The sequence below is a fragment of the Pan troglodytes genome, chromosome 5 (genome assembly GCF_028858775.2).
Source record: "Pan troglodytes isolate AG18354 chromosome 5, NHGRI_mPanTro3-v2.0_pri, whole genome shotgun sequence".
Lineage (NCBI taxonomy): Eukaryota > Metazoa > Chordata > Mammalia > Primates > Hominidae > Pan > Pan troglodytes.
Genome location: NC_072403.2, coordinates 109,033,168 through 109,058,388, shown reverse-complemented (window position 1 = coordinate 109,058,388; position 25,221 = coordinate 109,033,168). Strand labels below are relative to the sequence as shown.

General features: G+C 39.4%; 1 protein-coding gene across 15 annotated transcripts in view; it reads right to left on the bottom strand.

Moving 5' to 3' along the window:
• KLHL32 (kelch like family member 32) overlaps positions 1 to 25,221 on the bottom strand; it is a 244,703-nt gene that overhangs the window by 23,026 nt on the left and 196,456 nt on the right. For 10 of the 15 annotated variants that reach the window (XM_054686153.2, XM_054686157.2, XM_063813290.1 and 7 more), the window contains one exon: positions 3,175 to 3,901. The exons of 2 other annotated variants lie outside the window; for them this stretch is intronic. In XM_054686153.2, coding sequence (XP_054542128.1) covers positions 3,175 to 3,901 — 727 coding nt within the window. Of the gene's footprint in view, positions 1 to 2,941; positions 3,902 to 25,221 lie in introns of those variants that run through there. 3 more of the 15 variants (XM_016956028.4, XM_054686158.2, XM_009451687.5) reach the window with 2 other exon arrangements.

Genomic DNA, 25,221 nt, shown 5'->3' with positions numbered 1-25,221 from the left:
ATTTCAAATCAAAATGGTATGGAACACTTGTGAATTGGGTCACAATGTCAAACGCTACAGGAGCCCGTAAAATTCGACTCTAACATCTTTAATTAAATGCTAATGGATATGTACACACAGCATGATTTTCTGGATTCCTTTTGGCTTGTCATAATTTTAAAAACTATAAACAGGTTTCAAGATTTCCTGACCCCAAAATGGACCAAAATGGGGGAGAGGTGTGGAGAGGGAGTGAGCACGCTGGAAATGTCAAGTCTCTAAAGAAACATTCATTCTGTGTTCTAGAGAGCAGAACCAAGACCCTAAAATCCACCTTCTATAATCCATACTACCCCCACCTCAGGCAAAGTTTGCAAAATACCAGAAGGATGCCAATGACGCAATCCCCATCAATTAAATTGGAAATACATGATTATTTGGTAAAGGATAAGGAATAGCCTCAAACATTTTCATCTGCTCCAATAAATCAGGTTACATTCCCAACTCAGTGATAGGCAGGGTGAACTATACCTGTATTTTTGTTAAGGGGCCCATTAGCAAATCTAGTCACCCCTCCCTATTCATGGTTAGATTCACAATTGATTTATCATAAGCTGGGCCTGAGGAAAGAGGCAGACGACTGAAGGTATTAGAAATGTCACTGGCGATTTCCTCTTCTTTCCAATTAAAGATATTGTACTGTACACAGCAAAGTGAGTTTCTCATCTCAAGTACACAGTAGGGAGAAACAAACCTGAGAAAATTGTGATTGTTTTCATTAAGTTTGGTTAACAGAGGCAGCATATATTAGTGCAAAAGAAGAACAAAGAAAATGTATTTCCTTTCACAGTAGGAGAAAAACAAAGTGAGATAGCAATAAGGATCTGTAATAGGTTGATAGATTTAATAAAATGGAAAAGGAAACATATAGACACATATTGAAAGGGAAGTCAGCTTGATACCAGGACGACGGATCTAGCGAGTCTAAGAGGAGCTTCTGTGCTTTCTTAAGGCCTCACTGAAGAAGGTATTAAATCATCATATCTTTAAGACTATGTAAGGGAAACCCCAGCATTCTTTTACAAGCTAGGTTTACAGCCAAAACACAAGGAATATTTATTAAAATATTTATGAGAAATTCATACAAAACTTAGAAAATGCAGTGCAAAATTTAGGAATACAGTATATTAATAATATATGAAACTAAATGAGTCAATGGAAGGAATGTCAATTGGGAGAAAACATAAATGGCATTGATTTCATAAACCCATCGTTGTTTTGCCATCCAAGACAAGTACAGATCTGTTCCTTCTGTTAGCAAAGACTTATTTGCTGCCTAGCTTGAAATTTCTCCAGCACAGCTAAAAGAATATAGTCTTGGTGGTTATTAACTGTTGAAATATACATTTAAAGAAAAAGGAACAGTAATTAGATAAATGAGGTTTTAATTTAAATATATCTACATATACTAACATACATACTTGTTTCTAATGTTTCTTTGGTATAGAGCCAGTAAATGTTGGGTCCACTGCATCTGTCTGCTTCCTTAGTCCTAGTCTTCCCTTCATTCATTAATTTATTGAGCACTTAAACCCTGATGTGAGCTAGGTTCTGTCAATAAAAATCAGTGAATTGCCAATAACTGAGGCACCGCTCAGAGAAGCTGAGCCTGTGACTATCTTCCTGGTTATTGAGGACAGCAGAAGAACAAACAGTCAAAGTCCAAATGAATTTAAAGAAGTGCAAGGGAGAATTTTGTCAGAGCAGGTGTTAGAACACTAGAGACGATTATTGAGGAAAGCTGAGAAGCCTTTGCAGGTGTACTTAAAAGTAATGATTTCTTCCAAGTACAAACATCAGGGTTATTCTTAATATTTAAGTTTTTTACCCTTTCTATTCCTCTTAGTGCTTGATGACACAGAAATCCAACAAGTTCCATTTGGGTTACAATATGAGTATCTTCCAACTGGGAGAAAATGCAGCTTTCTTCCTGATAGAAAAACCTTTCAAAGGAGAACACTTAGGGCCTTTCTCAAAACTAAGATTGAAAACACATGTTGATAATGTGATGTTGATAGCATATGCCTCACAGACTCCTTCTGTATAAGCAAAAAGGCAGCCCAGAGGGGTGTGACAGGTCTGTGGGTGTAGAGAAAACAAGATTGGCAAGGAGTAGTTAACTGTGGATTTTGGGTTGTGGGTACATGGGGTTCATTATTCTAGTCTCCCTACTTTTTCCATAATGAAAAGGTTTTCAAAAGAGATGAAAAGGTAAACTAGAGCTCAAATTGTACCATCAGTAAAAATAGGAGAGTAAATAGGAATGAAGGGTTAGAATGGCACAAGTAACTACCATTCACAGATAATTAAAAACAAACAAACTTTGTTTTAGGCTGGGCACAGTGGCTCACGCCTGCAATCCCAACACTTTGGGAGGCCAAGACTGGTGGATTGCTTGAGCTCAGGAGTTCGAGGGCAGCCTGGGCAATGTAGTGAAACCCTGCCTCGACAAAAATTACAAAAATTAGTTGGGTGTGGTGGTGTGCTCCTGTAGTCCCAGCTATTTGGGAGGCTGAGGTGGGAGGATCACTTGAGCCTGAGAGGTGGAGGTTGCAGTGAGTCGAGATGGCACCACTGCACTCCAGCCTGGGTAACAGAGTGAGACCCTATCTGAAACAGCAACAACAACAACTTTGCTTTGGTAACTTAAATCCCTTCTCTCAATGCACAGCATAGTGATTACTTGGATATATACCTATTGCTATACCCAGAAAAATGGATTAACTGGGCTTATACTTCTCTTGCCTTGTCTTTGATGAAATGGCTCTAGTCAGGTAGCCAGGGGTGAAAGAAAAAGCAAAGGACCTAGATAAACCACAAGCTGTGCAATACAATCCATGAATAATCAAGAGCTGACAGGAGAAGTTCTGGTAGGAAAAAAACAGTTGTGATGGACCAACAATTTCCACCTTGAATTTTTATTCCATTAGTCACTCAGAAAGTCACAGAAAGGCGTATTATTTCCAATTACATTGCTCTCTAGAGTAGGTGCTCAATAAATGAATGTTAATTAGCTAAAATGGCATGCTTGGTTCAATCTTTCAATTACACATGGCCAAGTATTAAAGCTTGACTTTTAAATATATACCACAATGAAAGTGTGTTTTGATAAATCCAACATGAGGTATGTTCTACCTGATATCCAAAGAAGACCATCAGCCACATATCCAGCATGGCATGAAAGGGATCTGTCAAAGGACTGAACAAAAGTCCATTTGTTCTTCTTGGGGCAATATCGCTCAACTGTAGGCAGAACCTGGCGCAGTTCATTTCTGCCCCCAACTGCATAGAGGTATTCCTCCATGGCACCCAGCACAAAATGCTCCCGGCAGTTTTTCATGGGTGCTATCTCTGCCCAGGAATTACTGCGGGGATCATAGCGACAGGCAGTCCTCACAGCACACGTCCGGCCACTGGCATGCTCAACTTCCCCTCCTGCCACAAACAGGAAGTCCCCCATGACTGCCACACAATGGTGGCTCCTTCCCACAGGCATGGGAGCCAGCTCACTCCAGTTGGCAATGGCAGCTATGAGAGCATTCTCCTGATCAACAGGATTGAAGTACCGAAGTTCCTTGACCTTGCAGACCTCGCGCTTTTTCCCACCAATGATATACAGAGTGTCTGACTGGAACCGTGGTTTGGTCCTGCGAGTCTGCCAGACAGGCTGTGCATAGATGCTCTGGTGGTATTCCAGGGCCTCGTTGACAAGGGCTGTTGCAGTCTCACTTGCTTGAACAAGGGGGTGGGACAGGGCAACTGTATGGAGAGTATCCACATCCATTAGGCCAAAGCGGATGTATTGCAGGAGCTCGTCCATGTACTGGTAGTGGCAGTTGTGTTCCAACCACCTCACAGCTAGCTGAAACAGAGGGAAGTGAGATGAGAGGAGACACAAAGGTAAGAAAGAAAGAGAGAAAGCAACAGCATATAGGTAGGTTACCTGTATTCTTCCAGGCAGGTAATAATACAAACTTTCTTACAAACAGTATAACTGGAATATTTTGAAGCCCATGTGAGGAACTTTTTTTCTGTCTCAGCAAAGACACAAAAGCACTCAAGACATTGCTGTAGGGGTAAGAAACAATGTGAAGCAACACTGATGGGGGCTTCAGATACCATTTGGGGTGAACAGTAATTGATTTTCAAAGAATGAAAATACTGTTGTGAGACAGCCTGTTCCCTTATGTTTCATGCATAAGAGGCTCAGTACACCCCACCACCAGGAAATGTCAATGGTGGGAGGTGTCATCAAAGCTCAGGTAATATATGTCAACCCATAAGCCAAGGTGCTGTATCAATATGAGTAACGTAAGAAAATATGTGATCATCTGAGACCACAGGGTGTACTTGAGAGAAAATCAACATAACACTAGCAGAATGATTTAGAAAGAAAAGACTCCCCCTCCCACCCCACATCCCTTTAGTAGGTATAACAGTCAGGAAGCAAGAAAAGAAAAAGTAAGATTCTAACCTATTAATTTTTCTCTCAATTAACTTTTACATTGAAGACAGTTGTAATTTGCACATGTAAGATACTGGAAATTTGTTAGAGTCATTTACACAAAAACAGAATATAGAGGAGATCATCTTTGTATTATGAACATAATAGCAGAATGTAATCCTAACCTTTTTATTCCTTTCAGATCTCTTCTAAGAAGGAAAGGAGTTATAACATTTTGATATGAGCAAAGAGAATTTCTTAAAACTAAAGCAGGTACATTGTCATACATAATAAAAATTATTGTTTAATTTTGTTATTTATAATAATTTTATAAATAAAATTATATATTTATTATTAAATAATAAAGAATATTGTTTCATTTTGTTATTTATGACAATGTACCTGCTTTAGTTTTAAGAAATTCTCCTTTTTTTTTTAAATTAAAAAAATTCATCAGGGCCAGGCATGGTGGCTCACGCCTGTAATCCCAGCACTTTGGGAGGCCTAGGCAGGCAGATCAAGAGGTCAAGGGTTTGAGTCCAGCCTGGCCAACATGGTGAAACCCTGTCTCTACTAAGACTACAAAAATTAGCTGGGCGTGGTGGCACGTGCCTGTAGTCCCAGCTACTCGGGAGGCTGAGGCAGGAGAATTGCTTGAACCCGGGAGGCGGAGCTTACAGTGAGCTGAGATCGCACCATTGCACTCCAGCCTGGGCGACAGAGCAAGACTCCATCTCAGGAAAAAAAAAATCATCAATGAAAAAACCACAATTCATTTATGGAGCACCTAAAGTAATTTAATTAGTGTGACTTAATAGTTAAGTTTGGCAAACCTTCCCACACACCAGCATAATGAAGTATATCTAACATCTCAGTCAACATGTTTGATATGAATTATTCTTAGCAGCACTTACATTAAAGTAGATCTCCCAGACAATGTGAATGTGAGTCTGAAGGAATTAGCAGGAAAGAATGAAGCAAAGAAATAGAATATTAAATAATTTTGATAGGGACAGGAGGCAGGAAATTCTGGGCAGAAGAAGGTGGGTCCTCACTGAGGGCCCCACCCTCAAGCCTGGCACCGCAGCCCAAAGTGAGAACATACATTCCTGTTTCATGCTGGAATGTTGACTTTTCCAAAACCACCCATGATCCACCCCACCCTCCATCCTGTACCCATAAAAACCCCTGACACAGCCAGCAGAGAGGAGAAGTGACTGAACATCAAGAGGAGAAGAAGCAGCTAAATGTCAGCGACTATAGTTGGAGAGAAGCGGCTTGACTTCAGAGGGACAGCTTGACAGCATAGCTTCAGAGAGGAGTCCAACAGGGGATGGCCAGACTTCAGGGGAAGATTACCTTCCCACCCCATCCCCTTTCCAGCTCCCCTTTCTACTAAGAGTCACTTTCATTGGCAATAAAATCCCCCACATTTACCGTCTTCAACTTGTTTGTGTGACTTCATTCCTCCTGAACGCCAGACAAGAACTCAGGTGCCAAGAGGGTGACCCTCCACTGAGCTGTTAATATTTAAGCCATCCACAGATGGCAAAGATAAAAGAAGGTGTACCGTAACACTCCTTCTGGAGCTTTGGGGGCTACAGGCACTCCCCACTAGATGCTGTGGTGGGGCCTGCACAGAGTTTTGCTCCTGCCAGTGCCCAAAAGCACTTGCCAGGTCCTGCACTCACTCACCTGCATGTTCCCTCCCATGAGGGGTTGGGTGCAGCGGGTTCGAGTGAGTGAAGTTTACCTCTGCTGGCACTGAAGTGGCTGGCTAGCTCCAGCACCCGCATTCCAGTTCCTGCCCGTGAAGGGGTCAGGGAAACTGGAGGCCCGCCCAGGATCTTCCTCTGGGAGCCTGCCTAGGATACATCAGAAGGGTGAGTAAAATGCAGATCTGTCTCTTCTTGTCCTCAGACTTTCTTCTGAGCTATGCCTCTTGCAGGGGACAGGATGCAACACTGCCATCTCTCTCTTTCCTGCAGGTGAAAGGAATGTTGGCTCTGTTTCCCTTCATGGAGGCTTAGCCACCATGTGGGACCAGAATAAAGTCCTGGGGCAACTGAAGGCATCTGGCCAAGGCCACTCCTCAGTGTTGCTGGAAGGGCCCTGGACTGGACCCAGTCCCAGATGTAACAGGTGGTTGGCTAAGACCGCCCCCAGACTTTTCTGTGGTATCTTTCCTTTCTTCCTTTGTGGTTTGAAATGGCTCCTTATCTGTTCTTTTATAATGTTAAGGTTTTGCTACAAACTTCAGAAATGTTACTAAGTAGAATAAGCATTTGGCCCAGCAATCAGCTAAGCAATTCAGAACAATGTGAATTGCCACAACCATCCCCACACCAACAGCAGCAGGCTTCTGTTTTGAGTTTGCCCCTGCCGGCACCGAAATAGCCAGCTAGCTCCATCGCCCGTGCTCCGGTTCCCACCTGCAAAGCTGTCAAGGAAAATATCCTGCTTCAATTTTATCGTGCTTTACTTCCTTTTTGAACCATGGAATCAGGATTCTGGGCTTCCCTGTTCAGATAACAGATTTTACTGGGGGATCAGGGGAAATGTACTGAGGGAGGGAAGAGGAAATGTGGTATTCTCAGACCACTGCTCCTTGGCAAACACAAACTGGGTTTTCAACCTGGTGAAAAGAATCACTAAACTCTCTAAGGCACTAGATGATTTCAGACATTCAGAGTTTCTGCATCCAGTTGAAAAAGGGCTCCAGAAAGGCAAGATGCATTTTGGGCTTGTCTTTTTAGTTTTCTGAATGAAGTGAACGTGGAAGTGAATTCACTTCTGCTACGTCATGAATTGCATCTCTTAATGAGTGACAGAGTGAGAGAAATGAAAAAGGAAATGTCGCTAGGTGCCAAGGAGGCAGACACAGTAGAGGTCAAACAAGCGATACACTCTAGATGCTTTTATAGAAGGTAGCATTTTTAACTAAATAAGATACCAACCTGACAAAAAATTATCTATGTATGGTAATATCTGCAATAATCAAAGATATTGCAAAAGAAATGAGTGATATGGAAAAATGGTACTCATCAATCACCAGGTCTCTGCCAGAAGTGGAGACAGTTCCCACATGCTGCACCCTAGATTTTCTCTACCCTAATCTTGGAATTTTCAAGACACGGGGTTCCAATTATTTCTGGGGAGATTGTTCAGCAACTTGATAAATAATTTTCCACTCTTTGCCCACAGTGTTTTTAAAAGTTCTCAGGGATAAAGTCATCCGGCTCAAGGTCATTTCTTATGCACCAGGGAAAAATTTCTGAAACGTAATATTTGCTATTGTTCCTAATTTAGTCAAGTAATTCTAGCTGATATTGCTTTGCTCTGCAACCAATTTCTTGGCATTCTTATATCCTTACAGTTCTGCATCCACATAGATACTACCAGAAACAGCACTAGAGACATTAGATAAATATCCATGTCTCCATAGGCTCTTTTTATAGCATAGTGCTGCCCATTTAATTATTTTTCTCTCTCCTCATAAATCAGCTCTTCCTATGCCATAATCAATCTTCTAGCCCATCTCTGAACACCCTCCGGTTTATCTTAATCTTTCTAGCAAGCAGTGTTACTAACTGCATGAGAAGCACACAAGCCTCAACTAAGCTATGCTTTTAAGAAAATCTCTAAAGAATAAAATTAGCCATGGAACGGTGACCACTGTGATCTATTACTGATTAATTTCTTGTTTGTGGTCTACTATCATCCCACATCACATGTGTCATGATACTTTCCGTGTTCAATTTCTCCAAATACTATGTATTACAGAATATTTTGTGCGTAACTATTAGTTTGCATTTTCTGAGATATTTTTATCTTATTTCTTTCCAACATTTCTAACTTCTCATAGATTTCATATAACTTTCAACTTTTATCATTTATTAATATTTTCAGACTATACAAGTCATCCCTACTTGTTGGGTTTATATTTTTTTCCACATCAAAGGTGAATCTAATTTACAACTAACCATCTTGTCACCAACTACAAACTTAACATGTACACAAATTACACGGGGGGTTTCTGGTCAGAATGTAGGCTCTCATTCAGCAGGTGGGGGACTGGAGGATGAGGAGTCTGCACTTCCAACAAAGTCCTTGTTGCATGTGCCACTGGTCCATGTACCACACTTTGAATAGGAAGTCTTTGGACAGATTTCCATTCATAACAGTATTCTCCTATCAGGCTGTCATGAATTTAGTTACTCTAGGAAGCTGTATTTATTAACTGTTCCATCCACTATGGTAAAGTGCTGCCTTATCAGAGGAAATTCACTCTGTTTTTTAAATTTAAGCAGGTATAAATCCAGTGAAGTTGAAGTAATGCTTAAGTTATGATATAAGATACTTAATTAGCTTAATATTACGGATGAGGTAGCATTTTTTGAGACCTTGGTTCTATATAGTCTATAAATCGATGGCTGATTCTGACAACATAAAGTAAGCCATAGAAACACTCTGCATTTTTGCCTTTGCAATAATAAACACATAAATGTAAAAGTGTTACTGTGCTCTGTTTTTACATTCATAAGAATCTAAAGGAGAAACCCCACTGAAATCACGGATAACTCTTGTTTATTCAAATAAATAATTAAAAAATGGCAAAGAAAATTCAAAACAATGGGCCACTTCAAAATCACCTCTGTGCTGTGAACCTCATCTAACACTATTCACTGCCATGCTGGTGGAGGGAATCCTGGAGCCCATTTAAGGAGCTTGAAGACTACTACAGGAAGAGGAAAGCTGATTTATCATTGGGGCATCATAGAACACAAAGACAACAGTTAGCTTTGTGGTATATTTCGGTGCTTAAGCTTGAAAAAAATTATTCTTGCAACTGGTGGCTTTTAAAATAATGGCATTACACTGAGAAAGCACAACTCAGGGTAAGCTGAATCCTATTCTATCTTATTTATTCTGGCATACTGAAATCCCTATCACCATAAACTCTAGGATTTAATGGGGAAGAAAATGGAGCATGCAGCATTTTTGGTGGCCAAGCCAGCAAGAGTGGAAAAGAAACAACAGATTCAGTTTAGGAGGACATTACGAAAGAGTGCTTAGGAAACATGGCCATTAGGTAAGACATTTCCTAAACCACCTGCAACACAGCAGACCGTCATTTCCAAGTACAACAGGAGGTCTCTCAAGCACCATGCCTGACCCAATTCATCTGACCACAATGGAGAATTGTTCCTTCCTAAAAGGAACATTAGCTACAGCTTAATCCAACTTCAAACCAATTGATCCTCAGATATTTGCTTAGAACAGCACCTGACCCACAGTTTGCTATACATACTTGTGGCATAAATGGAAAATTCGGTTTTTAGGCTATTTCTCAGATTCTCTTACACAAATAGTATCAAATCCTTTATTCACACATACATACACACATATTTATTTTATTTATCTATCACAGGCTTCAGTTTTCTATTTTATTATCTCATCTTTATGGCTTTTTTTTTTTTTTTTTTTTTTTTTTTTTTGAGACGGAGTCTCGCTCTGTCGCCCAGGCTGGAGTGCAGTGGCGCGATCTCGGCTCACTGCAAGCTCCGCTTCCTGGGTTCACGCCATTCTCCTGCCTCAGCCTCCCGAGTAGCTGGGACTACAGGCGCCCGCTACCAGGCCCGGCTAATTTTTTGTATTTTTAGTAGAGACGGGGTTTCACCGTGTTAGCCAGGATGGTCTCGATCTCCTGACCTCGTGATCCGCCCGCCTCGGCCTCCCAAAGTGCTGGGATTACAGGCGTGAGCCACCGCGCCCGGCCCTTTATGGCTTTCTTATAAGGCCTTTATAAGCCCTCAAGGCTCCACACTGCAGCATACAGTGCCCTAAACTTAGATTCATAAGCCCTTGTTTTCTTCCCTCACATGTTTGGTGTTGGCCACTTCTATTTGAGATTCTTGGCAAAGCAATAAGCATTGCAGTGTTTTAAACCTTCAAATAAATTATAAAATATTTGATCAAGAAGAAAGCTGAGTCCACTTGGCTCAAGCTTTTCAATTTTACAAATGGAAATCAAAACCAGACAAGTTAACCGACTTAACCCAAGTCATACAATGAATTAGCAGAAAAGCTAGAACTAGAAACTAAGTTTTTAACTTATACAATGTATTTTTTAATTATATCTACTTGTCATTATTTTTCCATCAATAATTATTTCAAGGGAAAATCCAGGCAAATGCACTAAGTCCAAACATAACTTCTTTTTTTTTTTTTTTGAGATGGAGTCTTGCTCTTTCCCCCAGGCCGGACTGCAGTGGCGCCATCTCGGCTCACTGCAAGCTCCGCCTCCCGGGTTCACGCCATTCTCCTGCCTCAGCCTCCTGAGTAGCTGGGACTACAGGCGCCCACCACCGCGCCCGGCTAATTTTTTGTATTTTTAGTAGAGACGGGGTTTCACCGTGTTAGCCAAGATGGTCTCGATCTCCTGACCTCGTGATCCGCCCGCCTTCGCCTCCCAAAGTGCTGGGATTACAGGTGTGAGCCACCGCGCCCGGCCCAAAAATAACTTCTATATTCAATAAATTAGAAAAATAAATTCTGCTTTAAAAATAATAATGTTTTGCTTCAAAATAGGTTGGCAGTATTTTTCAATGAGCCTCATTTATGGATTACTTCAGAAATAAAGACCGTAGGTTTATGATACCAATTAAAGAGTTTGTAATTAAAGAACAAATACTGAGGGGAAAGGACATGTCTTGAGTGTTGAATTACTGCTTCCCTTTTTATGAGAATACATATTTCACATTTAATTTTTTTTTTTTTTGAGACAGGGTCTCCTCTGTCACCCAGAGTGGAGTGCAGTGGCGCAATCTCAGCTCACTACGACTTCTGCCTCCCAGGCTCAAGCGATTCTCCTGTCTCAGCCTCCCAAGTAGCTGGGATTACAAGCGTGCGCCACTACCACCCAGCTAATTTTTGTATTTTTAGTAGAGACGGGGTTTCACCATGTTGGTCAGGCTGGTCTCAAACTACCGACCTCAAATGATCCATCTGCCTTGGCCTCCTAAAGTGCTGGGATTACAAGTGTTAGCCACTGCACCCGGTCTATTTTTTAAATGTATTTTAGTTCCAGATTATTTCTTGTTAACTAAACTTGACCCAAAAATATACAGAACAGATAATCCCTTCCCTTTAGTTTTCTCAGCATATCCCTACTGATTGCTACTCTACAGAGTAGAATATATGATATATAATCCTAAACATAATAGTATAATCCTAAATGCTACAAATGTTGCCCTAGTTCAATTAAAATATGCAATTTAATCATATGTATTTCAGAAATATATCAATTATATGAAAAAAGTTATATTCCTAACATTATCAAGTCCTCATATTGTGATTCTAATTTCTTTATTGTTCATGTGAAACACACTCAGATAGAAGCTGCTGTTTTGATATCTAAAATTCCTGATTCTTTTAAAGAAGTGGATGTTTTGAATTCCAACTGCTTGTATATATCCATATATATTATACACTATGACCCCAAAGGAATGCCAAAACAATGAAAATGTTATTCTCCGATTTCCAGAAAATACATTAATTATGAAGACATCCCAAATTCAAGAATAAACATTATTGCACTCTTCCATAGAACTGTCTTTATATCTTGCAAATATATATAAATACAAGTGCCCTTAAAAAGCAGGTTCTCATCAGATGAGTGATCAAATCTTTTAAAGCAATGCTAACAAAGAATAAAGCCCTATGTCATTGTCTAAAAGTAACAAGTATTTTTTTTGTCTTGGTCTACAAATATTGTCTTTCACTGAAAGGATGTTCTTATCACAGAGCTCATCATGAAGAGCTGAGTAAGCAATGACTGGTCTTTTTGCTCATAGCCTTTATTCTGCTCCTTGGCCAGGGGCAGCTATTATTATGTTCCTATGTAAAATCTGGTTGCAGATAGCTCTGCTGAAGGTGTACACGGAGCCCTTCTCTTTGCAGAATCCCACGCTGTGAGGCACAAGTGTCCATATCCTTACCAGTCTTGTCATCCCATTGAGGTAAGCCAGGGAACCAGTCTCCCCTCAGTGCACAAAAGGCAGCATAAATTCCACACTTCTGCAAATTCAGAAAAAGACAAAGGAAGGGCACAGGAGCAAGTCAAAAACTCACTCCTGAACCTCCATCAAACAGCAGGGCATGTTGATGAGCTCTTGGGCAACAAGAAGTAGGAAGCCAGGAAAGCATGTTTTAATAGAATGGATGATGATGCATAGATGAATCTTTTCCTTTCTAAACAGAGTATCGAGCATGCTCTTTATCTTCTAATTTGTGTTCTCAAAGGGAAGAGTTCAGTGATCATTCTATATTAAAGTACATTGTTTTATATATTATTTTATAATGCCTTGAATTCTAATAAACATAAAACTTTAGCATGTTACCCTTTTAATATTACATACAGTTTCTTTAAAAATGTGATGTTTCCCTAATGCAAGTGAGCAGGTGTTGCGATTTGCCATGCAATACTACACAGAAGCTCACCTTTTTAATGTGAATCATGTAAGGTGAAATAATGATGTCATAAACCAGAATAGCAACTGCCATAGAGAGAAAAGTATATACTAATAAATAAATGTGACAGATCTTATAGTTACATTCTCTTCCTTGAGACCAAATGAAAAGTTTCAGTTCAAAAAGACAACTTTCCCATAAAATCGAAAATCACCAGAAACTAGGGACGCAGCATCAGAGCATTTTCCTTTACCAGAACAATGAAAATGTTACCATGGAGGAATATTAAAAATTATAACAGTGCTCACCTGAGTGCTATAATTAAAACTGTGTCAACATTTTCCTTGTAAGACAGATCTTTCAAGGGAGATTGCACATTAACCATTATAGCTGACTACAGACTTATGTAAGACACATAGGCTATTTTTTCTTCTAAGAAATATATTTCAATGGAACCAAATCTGATGAGGCCCGAGGCTCATATACTGTAAGAAAAAAAACCTGACAGATTTTTAAAACAATATTCAGCTTATCACAGATGATAATAATACATTATTTCATTGTTCCTTTAAAACTTTGGGAAATTGAAAGATTGGTAAATGTTATTATGTTCACCTTTAGCATAAGATTTGTTCTCTGGTAATCATCTTTAAACACATTTTTTAAAGTACATACTTCAGAGTTCCAAAAGCGAAAAGCCCTTGCAACTAAAGGTGTCTATTTCCCACAAATGGGGATAAATACACAGGACTGGAAGAACCACAGCAAAAACTACCCTCAGACCTGCCACATGTAAGTTCCAGATATTTAGTGGGGGTGCACGAAAAGTGACCTGAGTTGTCCCTTTGCTCAATCTTATAACAATAACAAAAGAGGATTTATTTAAAAGGTAAATTTTATATCAAGATGAAGAGAAAATCAAGATAGGATAAGAGGTGAGGTTAATAACCTGTGATATCCTCTCTACCTGTGAGATTCAGCCACCAGTGTAAGCTGATCTTTGGAAAGCCAGTATTAAAAGGGCAATGTGAGTATATGGCTGACATTGGATCAGTTATTTGGCTTCTCATTTTTAAAATAAATTAGTTGATGAGAGAGTCTCCTCCTTCTCTAGGATATATGTCACCTATGGATCCACCAAAAATATTTTAAAGTAGAATTCTCTAATTTTCCTAGAGGTGGTAGAGGCAACCAAAATTAATCTAGTACCCAAGTCACAGGTTTCTGTAGCACAGAGAGTTTTGATAAATCTCTTTTCAGAAAAACAAGGTGACATTTTTTTGTCTATAATTCTGTGCTCAGCAGAAATGTCTGCGTGAATGTTTGCATGTATGAAAGTGCACATGCACGTGGGACCAATGCAGAGAACTAGGTTACATCATAGTCACTCTCCCTAGGAAGAACTTTGATCAGATTATATTATGAAACTGAATAATAATACCATCTCTTGTAAAAATAAAATAAAATTTGTGCCAAAGAATACAAATTTCAAATTTATTAAGCTGACTGCTTCAAGGTAATATTGGTTAGAATCCCAGAATAAGATTTTATACATGGCTGGGCGCCTGTAATCCCAGCACTTTGGGAGGCCAAGGCGGGCAGATCACAAGGTCAGGAGATCGAGACCATCCTGGTTAACATGGTGAAACCCCATCTCTACCAAAAATACAAAAAATTACCCAGGTGTGATGGCAGGTACCTATAGTCCCAGCTGCCCAGGAGGCTGAGGCAGGAGAATCGCATGAACCCGGGAAGCGGAGCTTGCAGTGAGCTGAGATCGCACCACTGCACTCCAGCCTGGGTGACAGAGCGAGACGCCGTCTCAAAAAAAAAAAAAAAAAAAAGATAAATTCAAGTTTTAGTAAATTGTTCACATATATTTTACCTCTGGACTGTCTTTAAATGTACCATTCCCTCCATGAGGGAATACAGTGGTATATTTACATTTATATACGTTTATTTATATATAATGGGCATATTTATATCTCTATGTTTATTTATATATAATGGTATATTTATATTTCTTTACCTCGTAGAGGTAAATATACCTTCATGATGGTGGAGGGTGGGAGGAGGGAGAGGAGCAGAAAAAATAACTATTGAGTACTAGGCTTAATATCTGGGTGATGAAATAATCTGTACAAACCCCCATGACATCAGTTTACCTATATAAGAAACCTTCACGTGTACTCCCAAACCTAAAATAAAAGTTATATGTATATATACCATTCCCATCCCATATCTAGTATATACAAAACTTTTAAATGGCGAAAATGTCCTACAGGACAATAAAAAACAGCACCACCCTTGCCAATGATGCCATAGGAAAAATGAAACCCATTCTTGGTCTCCTCATATTTGAGCAAAACACATGTACAGTTATAGAATAACACCCTATAATTTCCCTTCAGTGGTTTGATCATAGTCTCTGAGCCAAAAGACCATATTCATCCATCTAGTCATTGATGGCTGGGATTGCATCAGAGCATTACTCAATATTGGATTGATGACAGGAGCCTTCTAAATAAAATGATAGCTCCTGCATATTTATATAACATGTCCTACTAGATGTTGAAGGAACTTTGCATGTGGTCACTGAGATATTCAGCTTATATTGTATAACTACACTGGAAAATGAGAGAAAACCAATTTGGTCAATAAAAGAAAACCCTTCTGTATCACATTGGCAATAGGGACTACAGTGACCTCATGTGGGTCACAACACCCCCCATTGTTTCCTAGCTACTGCATGCAATAAGGATGCATTACCAGGGTGAAGTCAGCTGAAATGGCCAGGGAAATCCTGATGCTTTTTTCTATCACGAATTGGTATATGCCTATAGAGGTAAATCTGACACAAGGAAAAGAATACAGGACTTGATGTCAAAAGACCCATTTCTGCAACCTATTTGTGCATTTATGAAAAACCAACATACTGATACTCAGTTTTATCAACATACTGATACTCAGCAAAACAAGTATGATAATACCTATGTCATAGGGTTCTACAGAAGACTGAATGCGATCAGACATGTGAAGGTGCCTGGTAAACTGATATTTAGACAATGTACAGAATTTATATGATGGCAATATGCCTCCAAGAGATGAAGGTATTCCCCAATATAATTATCCTTTTGAATTCATGATAAAGCCATCACATGCAGACCATTTTTATGTAATACAACATTGTGTGTTAGTGATGTAAATTTTGAGAGATTGCTATAGTTGATAAGAAATTTGCTATACAGTATTAAATACTTCACATATTTAAAGTGATAATAAAACCATGGCAGCACAACAGATTATAAACTAGCTCTTATGATTAACCATATTTCACACAAATAAACTCAGTAATTCTAATCCAGTAATTTAAGTTCTGTGGCTTTGTTAAATTCAATGTTGGAGAAGCATGAACGAATGCATGAATGAATGAATGAATGAAAAGGGAGAGACAGACTGAAACCCAGTTGTTTTTGTACAATACTCAGCATATAAGTCACTTTCATCACTTGGCTTGGATCTCCCATTACAAACACTTCTCGTTTTCTTAAGTGTCCATTATATGTCAGAAACTTGGTGAGAAAGATTCTAATCAGTGTATATCAACGTTCTCATTTGCCATTCACTTCCATTAATATCATAAAACTTGAGGCTTATTCTTGATTTTGAGTGTCTTGATATGTTCCTGTAAAATATTCTAATGAAATTTGGAATTGTTGGGGGGACTCCTGCAAATCTGGAAGTTTAAGCCTTTTGTAGACAGATTTTTCAGAAACGCACAAGAATCATCTTTCTATGTTGTCATTTCATTGGTGTTTTAAATGTTGCTGGCACATTTATATATTTTATGGTTTAAAAAAACTGTTTAATTTGTAAACATGCATCCTGAGAGCATTAGGCCTTTGAATATTTGTTCATGAATTGATTCAAGAATAATGAGCTTGGCTGAATGCAGTGGCTCATGCCTATAATCCCAGCACTTTGGGAGGCCGAGGTGGGAGGATTGCTTGAGCCCAGAAGTTCAAGACTAACCTGGGCAACATAGGGAGGCCCTGTCTCTACCAAAAAAAAAAAAAAAAAAAAAAAAGCTTGGCTGCAGTGGCACATGCCTGTGGTCCAGCTACTTGGGAGTCTGAGGTGGAGGGATCACCTAGGCCTGGGAGTTTGAAGCTTCATTAAGCCATGATTGTGTCACTGCATCCAGCCTGGGCAACAGAGCAAGACCGTGTCTCAAAAAAAAAAAAAAAAAAAAAAAGAATAATGAGCCAAGAGCACAAGAGCACGTTCACTGGCAAATGTGCTCACCATCTGAAATCAAATCTTCAATATTATAACCAAATGGACCTCAAGGGCTCAAGCAGCTGCCCCAGGTCACTGACATAGGGACAGTCAGATCCCTCAAACAAGTGGTACTATGATGAGTTTAGATGTCCAGAAAGTACCCAAGTTGCATTTAAGGATTTAATGTTGGCAGCCTCCAAATAAAAATAAAAGAATAGTCAAAGGTAACTTTAAACATCTTTTAGAGCCATGGGGCACAGAGACTGGCATGGGGGAACCCATAAACTGAAGCACAGGACTAAACACTGTCAGGGCCAGACTCTACTGTCAAGGGGATAGGACAAGGAGCACTGCCAGCCAGCTGGTAGGGCTGGGGAAGGGGAGCCAGGGTCTACACTGTCAGTGAGCTGCAAAGGATATACATAAATTTGATGGCACCACTGACTACCTGTACTAGGTGAATTTCAGTCTGGCTACTGATGTTGAAAAAGCATATTTTGCACTGCCTTCTCTAACTTCATTTCATCATAGTATAAAAAACTAGGGAACTATGAATCCTCTATTTCTACTTTGCAACACCTGTGAGTGCAGTACACACAATTTATATATATATATATATATATATGTATTTTTTGAGATAGAGTCTCACTCTGTCACCTAGGCTGGAGTACAGTGGCACGATCTTGGCGTACTGCTACCTCCACCTCCTGGGTTCAAGCAATTCTCCTACCTCAGCCTGAGTAGCTGGGATTACAGGTGTGCACCACCGCGCCTGGCTAATTTTTGTATTTTTAGTAGAGATGGGATCTCACCATGTTGGCCAAGCTGATCATACAAATCATATTTTTATCAAAGAAGATACCCTCTTCACCACAATGATCACAGATTTTTTTTTTTTTTTTTACCCAAATAGAAATTTCAGAGAAGATTTGGGCCAATGCCCAGGTAGTCATATCAAAGGATTTGGGTTCCACAAGGATCATTACAAACAATAAATGTCAGATGAGTCTCAAAACAGAAATCAAGCATGTAAGGAATCAAAGCAGCAGAGAGAGGGGGGCAGGGCTTAGTTCGGGTGGGAGAAGTGGCCCAGAGAGCCCAGCGTGCAGCAGTCATGCAAAGAAGTCAGAGATGTAGAGAGATAGCCCTGTGGTGGAGAACCAGCCGCCTGATAGTCTCAGAAGACTCATGAGAGAAGAGAGGACTGTGGAGGTGGAAGGAATGAGTAGAAGGTAGTTAGCTGTTGCAAAAGAGAATCTGTAGGATAGTTGAGAGAAAGACTGTATTGCAGCCTCACTGAGAACCATCAATGTCGAATGAAAGAACACAGGAGTCCAATCTGGGGAAATCACAGGTCTGAAACATTCTTTATCAGATTAGGAGGAAGAGCAAGGTGAACCCTGAAGATAGAGAAGGACACACTGAAGAGGAAAAAGAAACTGGGCCCCATGACCAGGCCCAGCCTGGTAGCAGAAGCATGGCCAGCACAGGCAGGCAATGAAAGGCAAGAGGCCCCAAGCGGGAACATCACTGTTGAGGGGCGCAGTCTGGGTGGACAGAGTCTGCTTGAGAGCAGGACAGTGGCAGTCATGTCATGCAGGTGTATGAGGGAAGGCCCTCTGTGTTGGAGATGACTTTGATATAAAAAGTACAGACGTGGGGAAACTCAGAACTCAGTCAGGCTTAGACCAGAAACAATTTGACAAAATGAGTTATGCTTTCTTTAAGATGAAACGGCCTTTGCTTGAGTCCCATTACTTTAAAAACATAGTGAATCTATAAGATAAAATAATTCATTGTCACAGATCCCACAAGTTAATATGAAAATTAAACTTCGCATTACTTTTCTAATAGCAAAAACTATTGATTGACTTGACTGATGCACTTCTCTCCAAATTATCTTTTTAGTTCCCATTGCTTAACCAAAAACAAGACATAACAAAGCAATAATTTTATGAAGTATCCCTGAGGTCTATTTTACTATTTTATAGAGCTAAAAAAATAATCATTTGTGGTGTACTGCAGTGAGGAATCTTGTGAGACCATATATACACAATCCCATTCTCATTTATTTTTTAAATAAACATTTTAAACAGAACTGTTCATTAAATAAGGGCTGCATTAAAACAGCAACTGGATTCAATGACTTAATTCATTTTTGGAGACTTCTCAGGTGAGACTGAATGATCACCTAATGACTCTCTTTACTATTAAAAAACAAATAGGGTTTTTTGAAAGCAAGAAAAAAATAATGTGAAAATAGAACACTTGAAGTAAAATTACAATAATTATAATGCTGTCACTTTAACATCTATAGACTTAATTGTTTTCCAATTGACATGTGAGAAAAAATGTCCCAGGCTAGGTAAAAATATGCTGCTGAATGTTCATTGGAGGAAAAAAAAATAATGAAGACAACAAACAAAAAAAGGCAAAACGATTCTAGCTCTCAGGTGCCTAATATATGATGAGACCACTATGCATAGCTTGGAGACAGAAATAAAGGTTTTCCTTTATTTTTTCTTTTCCTCTATTTTTCTTATTTAAAGGGTATGCATGAAAGCGGTACAAAGCTCATTATAACACAATGTGAGCTGCACATTGTAAACACCAGCATTATTAGATGTCTGTATCGTTTTTAGCCTATACTTCAAATAGCTGCAAGATTAGGTGCTGGATTTATACAAATTGAAATTTGCAACTTTTAAAACCTTAGTGCTTCCACAGACAAATCTCTGTCTTCCTTCCTCAACCCCTCCCCTATGTTTGCCAAGAAGGAGGGTAAAAGGAGTAAGATGCTGTGTTTGGAAGCAGGAATTCTACAAACTGTTGTGAGACATGCTAGTGATAGAATGGGGCCTTCACTTTCATATATGTGCCCATTTTGAATTTACTGCATTTGCTGATTACTGTGCGAAACAGGGCAGAACAACTGTGTGAGCTGCTGCATTAGCAAACTGGCTAAAGTATCCCTGTCGTTTATACTTCCCCACTGCACAATCGGAATGGAAACATTTGCTCTATTGGAAGGCAGTGATAAGGACGGATTTTTAAAGTTTCCATTTTTAAGTGAAAATGAAAGAAAAATGCTCTTCTAGATGTGTTGTGCCTTTGAGCTCCATTTGAAAAAAGAAAAAAAAAAAAAGGCAGAGAAAGCTGCTGTGAAGGTCACCGAGTGAAAGAACTTCCTCAGGGCACAGAATAAATTAAATCCCAAGGAAAAAATAAAATGTGATTTCCAGAGTGTGAGGCACAAACTCCAAATGACAATGATTGACAGCCAAACTATATCCGTGCAATATCCAAGACTGCACGTTCTCATTTACCTCAGTGTAGCCAGCAAGCGCCCATTAAACATCCGTCTGATGCCCAAATTAACCTTCTTGGCAAACTGAAAGAGGCACAAACTATCATAATCAACCTTTCATTATCACAGCAGCCTCTAGTTAAAGGGTCAGAATAATTGTGCCATCAGAGCCTTGATTGTTTTCAATCAACAGACGGCTGGAGTGACAGCTCGGTGATGGAGGAGTCTGATGAAACCGCACCAGGCCTAATCAGAGCAGATGAAAGGAAGGCATGATTGGTGCAAATGAACAGTCGTGCCTCTCCTTTTCATTTACAATCTGAAATTACTCTTAAATTTGTGTGGTTTTTTCCCTCCCTTATGAGCACCACTGAAAGAATGTTTGACTTATTATGAGTTCTGACAGTGCAGAGTTATAAAACACAGGTAGGGTTATCAGCTGAGGCTTTAAGTGGGTATTCAGCATAATTCTAACAAATTCGCTCTTGAAAAGCACAAAATGACTAAAAAGGCTTCCAATGACCTAACCTCTCAGTGCTGTTTCATTAGCAGACCCATTTATTCTGCTGCTGTTAAATGATGAGAAGATAAAACCAAGGGCAGGAATATCCTGTAAATGTTTTCCCCCAGTCTCACTGCTCTGCTTACTTCAGTATTAGTTCCTTTGCCCCAAAATCCTTACAGTTCTCTAAAAGCAGTAAGAACATTAAGAGCTCAAAAGAGCTCATCCATCAGAGGGCATGCCTCAAACAGGAGTTGTTTTTGCTTAAGAACTTGATGCTATGGTGGGAACCACAAGTGGTAGGAAAGGGACTGGAACCCACCAATCCAATGTGGATATCAAAAAGAATATCTGGGGAAAAGGAATTAAAAATTCTGCAATAGGCCAGGCTAAATCTAGCATAAAAAGGATTTGGAGAGAACTGAAACACCATAAAGCTGCATCTATACAGCTGCTTCTGTTAACAAACTATTGGCATTAACATCCTTAAAAAGTTTAGTGATGAATGGAATATATACGCTTGGAGTGGTGAAAATAAGCTTCTACTTTCTATTTTCTTTAATGCTGAGACCAACGAGCCAATCATGGGAGTATTATGATTTAGGTCAGTGCTGCAAAACAAAGGAAAGCCTTTTAGCTGCAAAGATTAATATGCATCTAATATGTGTGTGTGCATGCGTGTCTACCTGCAAGTGTGTGCACTGTGTGAATCCCACCTGCATATGTGTAAGTGACAGAGGACAGGACGGCTGTTGGCTCAGAATCCAAGGTGGCTTTTAACCTCTTTACTCAAAATTTTTATATAAAACTTATGCCATTTTATTAGCTACGTTGGGTGTGAGAATGATGAGATGGGGTATATAACTAATAAGGTAAAAAGAAGACCTATAAAATAACAGTCTTGAATTTTCCGTGCAATATTTAGCAAAATTTGTTGCCTCTGAACCAGGCCTCATTTTATGAGCCAATTGCTCACCAGGAATGTATCTAGAATGTACAAAATTCATGTCGTTCTACCTACATGTAAATGGACTTCAAGCAGAATATTGCCAAATCTTGCATATGACTTTCTGCAAAATCTCAGAGTTTTTATTTTGTTTTTCAGAAGACAGTTGTCAAAGAAAGCTATCTGGGAAATGGTTCAAACACATGTATTTTCCAAATCCATCCTCACTCTCACACACACTTTCTCAAGGGCTGCATTCCTCAGCAGATCACTTTACTTCTTGTGTGCTCCCGGGCACCTTCCACAAGCTTTATCAATGAATGACACATGCTCCATCATCTCCTGAGGGTTTAGTTCTCTCAGTGTGGTGTTGGCTTTTTAAGGCATGACTTCCTTCTGCCTAGAAGGCAGTTTGTGTATAGGTCAAATAGGAGTGGCTTCAGGATACTGACTACACATGGGGTCGAAAACAGGATTTCCCAGCTGTTTCACAGAGCATGAAGACGAGAAGCAGGCCAATTTGGGTAGGTGCCTATTCTAACTCCCAGAATCCAAGGGGTGTGGAATTAATCATTCTAAAGCACTACACAGCCCCTCTACATTGCCTAAAACTTACATGAAATGAGAAGAGCAAAAAGATTCTTCAGGGGACCTGGCAAACCTGATAAATCAACCCCTTTGTTTACTTCATTATTTACACTTTATTGGATTTATATGGGGCTTCACTCCAAAGAGTACATAGTCCCAGCAGTGGGCAGAATAAGAAATTGATTACAGTCCTCAGCAGGTCCAATGTCATTCTCACTGCCAAAGAGCCTAAAGTGTGTTTGCCACTTAACTAAGCATCGTCCTTTCTGGATGGAGAGGTTTAGTTTTAGTTTCAGCTGTGAGTAATTTTCCATTGTGATCGGCTGACTTATAGTCAATTTAGTATAATTAATGCCAAATTACATTGTAATTCACGTAGAATTACAAATTAAAAGCTATATTAAGAGCAAATGAATTAATCAAAATTAATGATATTGTGCTCACTTGTTTTAAAGTGTTAATAAGATAGGTCCTCCTAAAACGTTTAAACTTTAGCGCACCATCCATCACTCCTTTAATTACCCAATTTCCTTGTGTGGCCAGAGAAGGTAGTGGGCATTCCTCATCAACAAGAACACACACAAAGAAGATATGTGCCCTCAGCCTCTGGTGTGTGGGGGTCTTTTTAGCTCCTGTTCTTGAAGCATAAGTAATACTGTGCCACTTACCAATACTGACTTGTAACTCTTCCTATAGACAAAGGAGAACAATGCACAAAATCTTTGATACATAACTTTAGAATCAGTAATTGACTTTTTTTCCCTGAATTTGTCTTCCTGGTTATGCTTTCTCTACCAGAATATCAAAATAGGTTTGCAGTTCATCAACATGCCACCGCACGTAACAAGGAAGAGGTGGTCAGACGAAAGGGTGGATCCTCACCATGGAGAATGCATAACTCTGTATTATGAGCATAAAAAAAGCTCAAGAATGATGTATGAATGCTTCTCCTGATTATGATCTCAGAATGGCCACTTTTCTCCTCCAGGTGTGTTGAATCAGGGTGTTATTTTTCCTTGTAGCAGAAGTTTTGGAGGCAAGGGTGGGAGAAGCACTTCTAAGGAAGTCAGTATTCAACAATAAATGTTGAGGCTTCTCTTGACATCTCTTTAGAATGTAAATAATTCTAGAGCCTCTGGGTCACTTTATAAGTAAATTTACATCCTCTCCTATAGAACTCCCAGAATAGCAAATCTCTATGGTCTGACACAGCCAATTAGCATGAACATCATTGCTATTCAACTGGCCTAACATTGAAGAAAAAGGACTCACAGGATCATTTGTGTTGGAAAGAGACTAACATTTATCAATTTCAAGAAATGTATATCTTTCACCCTCTCTCTTGAACCCCATATCTAAACCATCACCCAACTGTCAATTTCTGCTGCATACATTTCTAAAATTTCAATATATTGGGCATAAAATGAAGATGGAATGATCAATCATTTCCATTTGTTCCATCCAATCTCTGGTCTCAAATAGGGACAACAGCCTACAGACTTTTTCCCACACAGTCTGTGTCACTGCAACAGAAATAATGGCACTCCAGGTTCTTTTTTACTCTAATTTATGTCTCTTGGTCAGATTTTTAAAGAGATCCTCCCTTATCGGCTTTCATTTCCTGCTTTATACTACACCATCGTGTACTTTGAAGGAATAAAAGATGGTTCCCTCCCTCTGCCAGAATTCTCTAAGCATTCTTCCTTATCAAACCATCCAGAGCCTCAGTTTCTGGGCTCTGATCAAGAAAGACCCTCAGCAACACTTTCCTGTATGACTTTATTGGAGACATTTTTGCAACTTCCCACAAAGTCTCACAACAGGTGAAAATGAAAACTGGTAATGTATTAGGAAATGTCTACTTCTGGCTCACTCATTACAGAGTAATATATAAAAACGTTTGACTTATGAGACGTATAAGGTACTCTGAGGTTCTGTTTTCTTAAAGAGTTGGTGTATTTCAAGAGAATACAGTGAGACCTCCATTGAAATCTACACTGTGAAGTGAGTCAACTATTGAACTTCTGGAAGCTTTAGTTTTCTCACTAGTTAAAATTTGAATCATACTTGCCTTATCAACCTTAACAAGGCTGATGAGAGACTCAAGAGAAATTATATGTGTGAAATGCTTTAAAATATAAAGCTCTCTAGGCTTGTAAAGAATTATTATTGTTGGTATTATTATTGATGGACTTCTACGCTAGCCTCAGGGTTTCTACCTCATATATGGCTTATAGTTGGGTTTTATTTTTAAATCCCTGATAACCCAGGTAGCAGCAATATTACTGCAGGGCACCAATGCATAAGTAATATTCTACAGTCATCTTTTTCCTTCTCACAGCAGCAACAACAAAAATATCAGTCTGGAAACAACATGAATCACAATGAAAATTAGAAGCAGAGAACATAAATATGTCATATCTCATAAATCACCTTGTTGTTCTGTTGTGCTCATTCTTTAAAAAAAAAGGAGAGAAAAAAACTGTTAACTCATGAGAACAGCAGCACATGAATACAAGTTGGGTCTCCTGTAATTTCTGATAATCACTGCCCCTCACAGCTACTCAGCAACGCACAGCTCTAGCACTGAGGATTAGCTGGAGCAAAGCCCCTCTGAAATGAACATGTCATGTGTCTTGCAA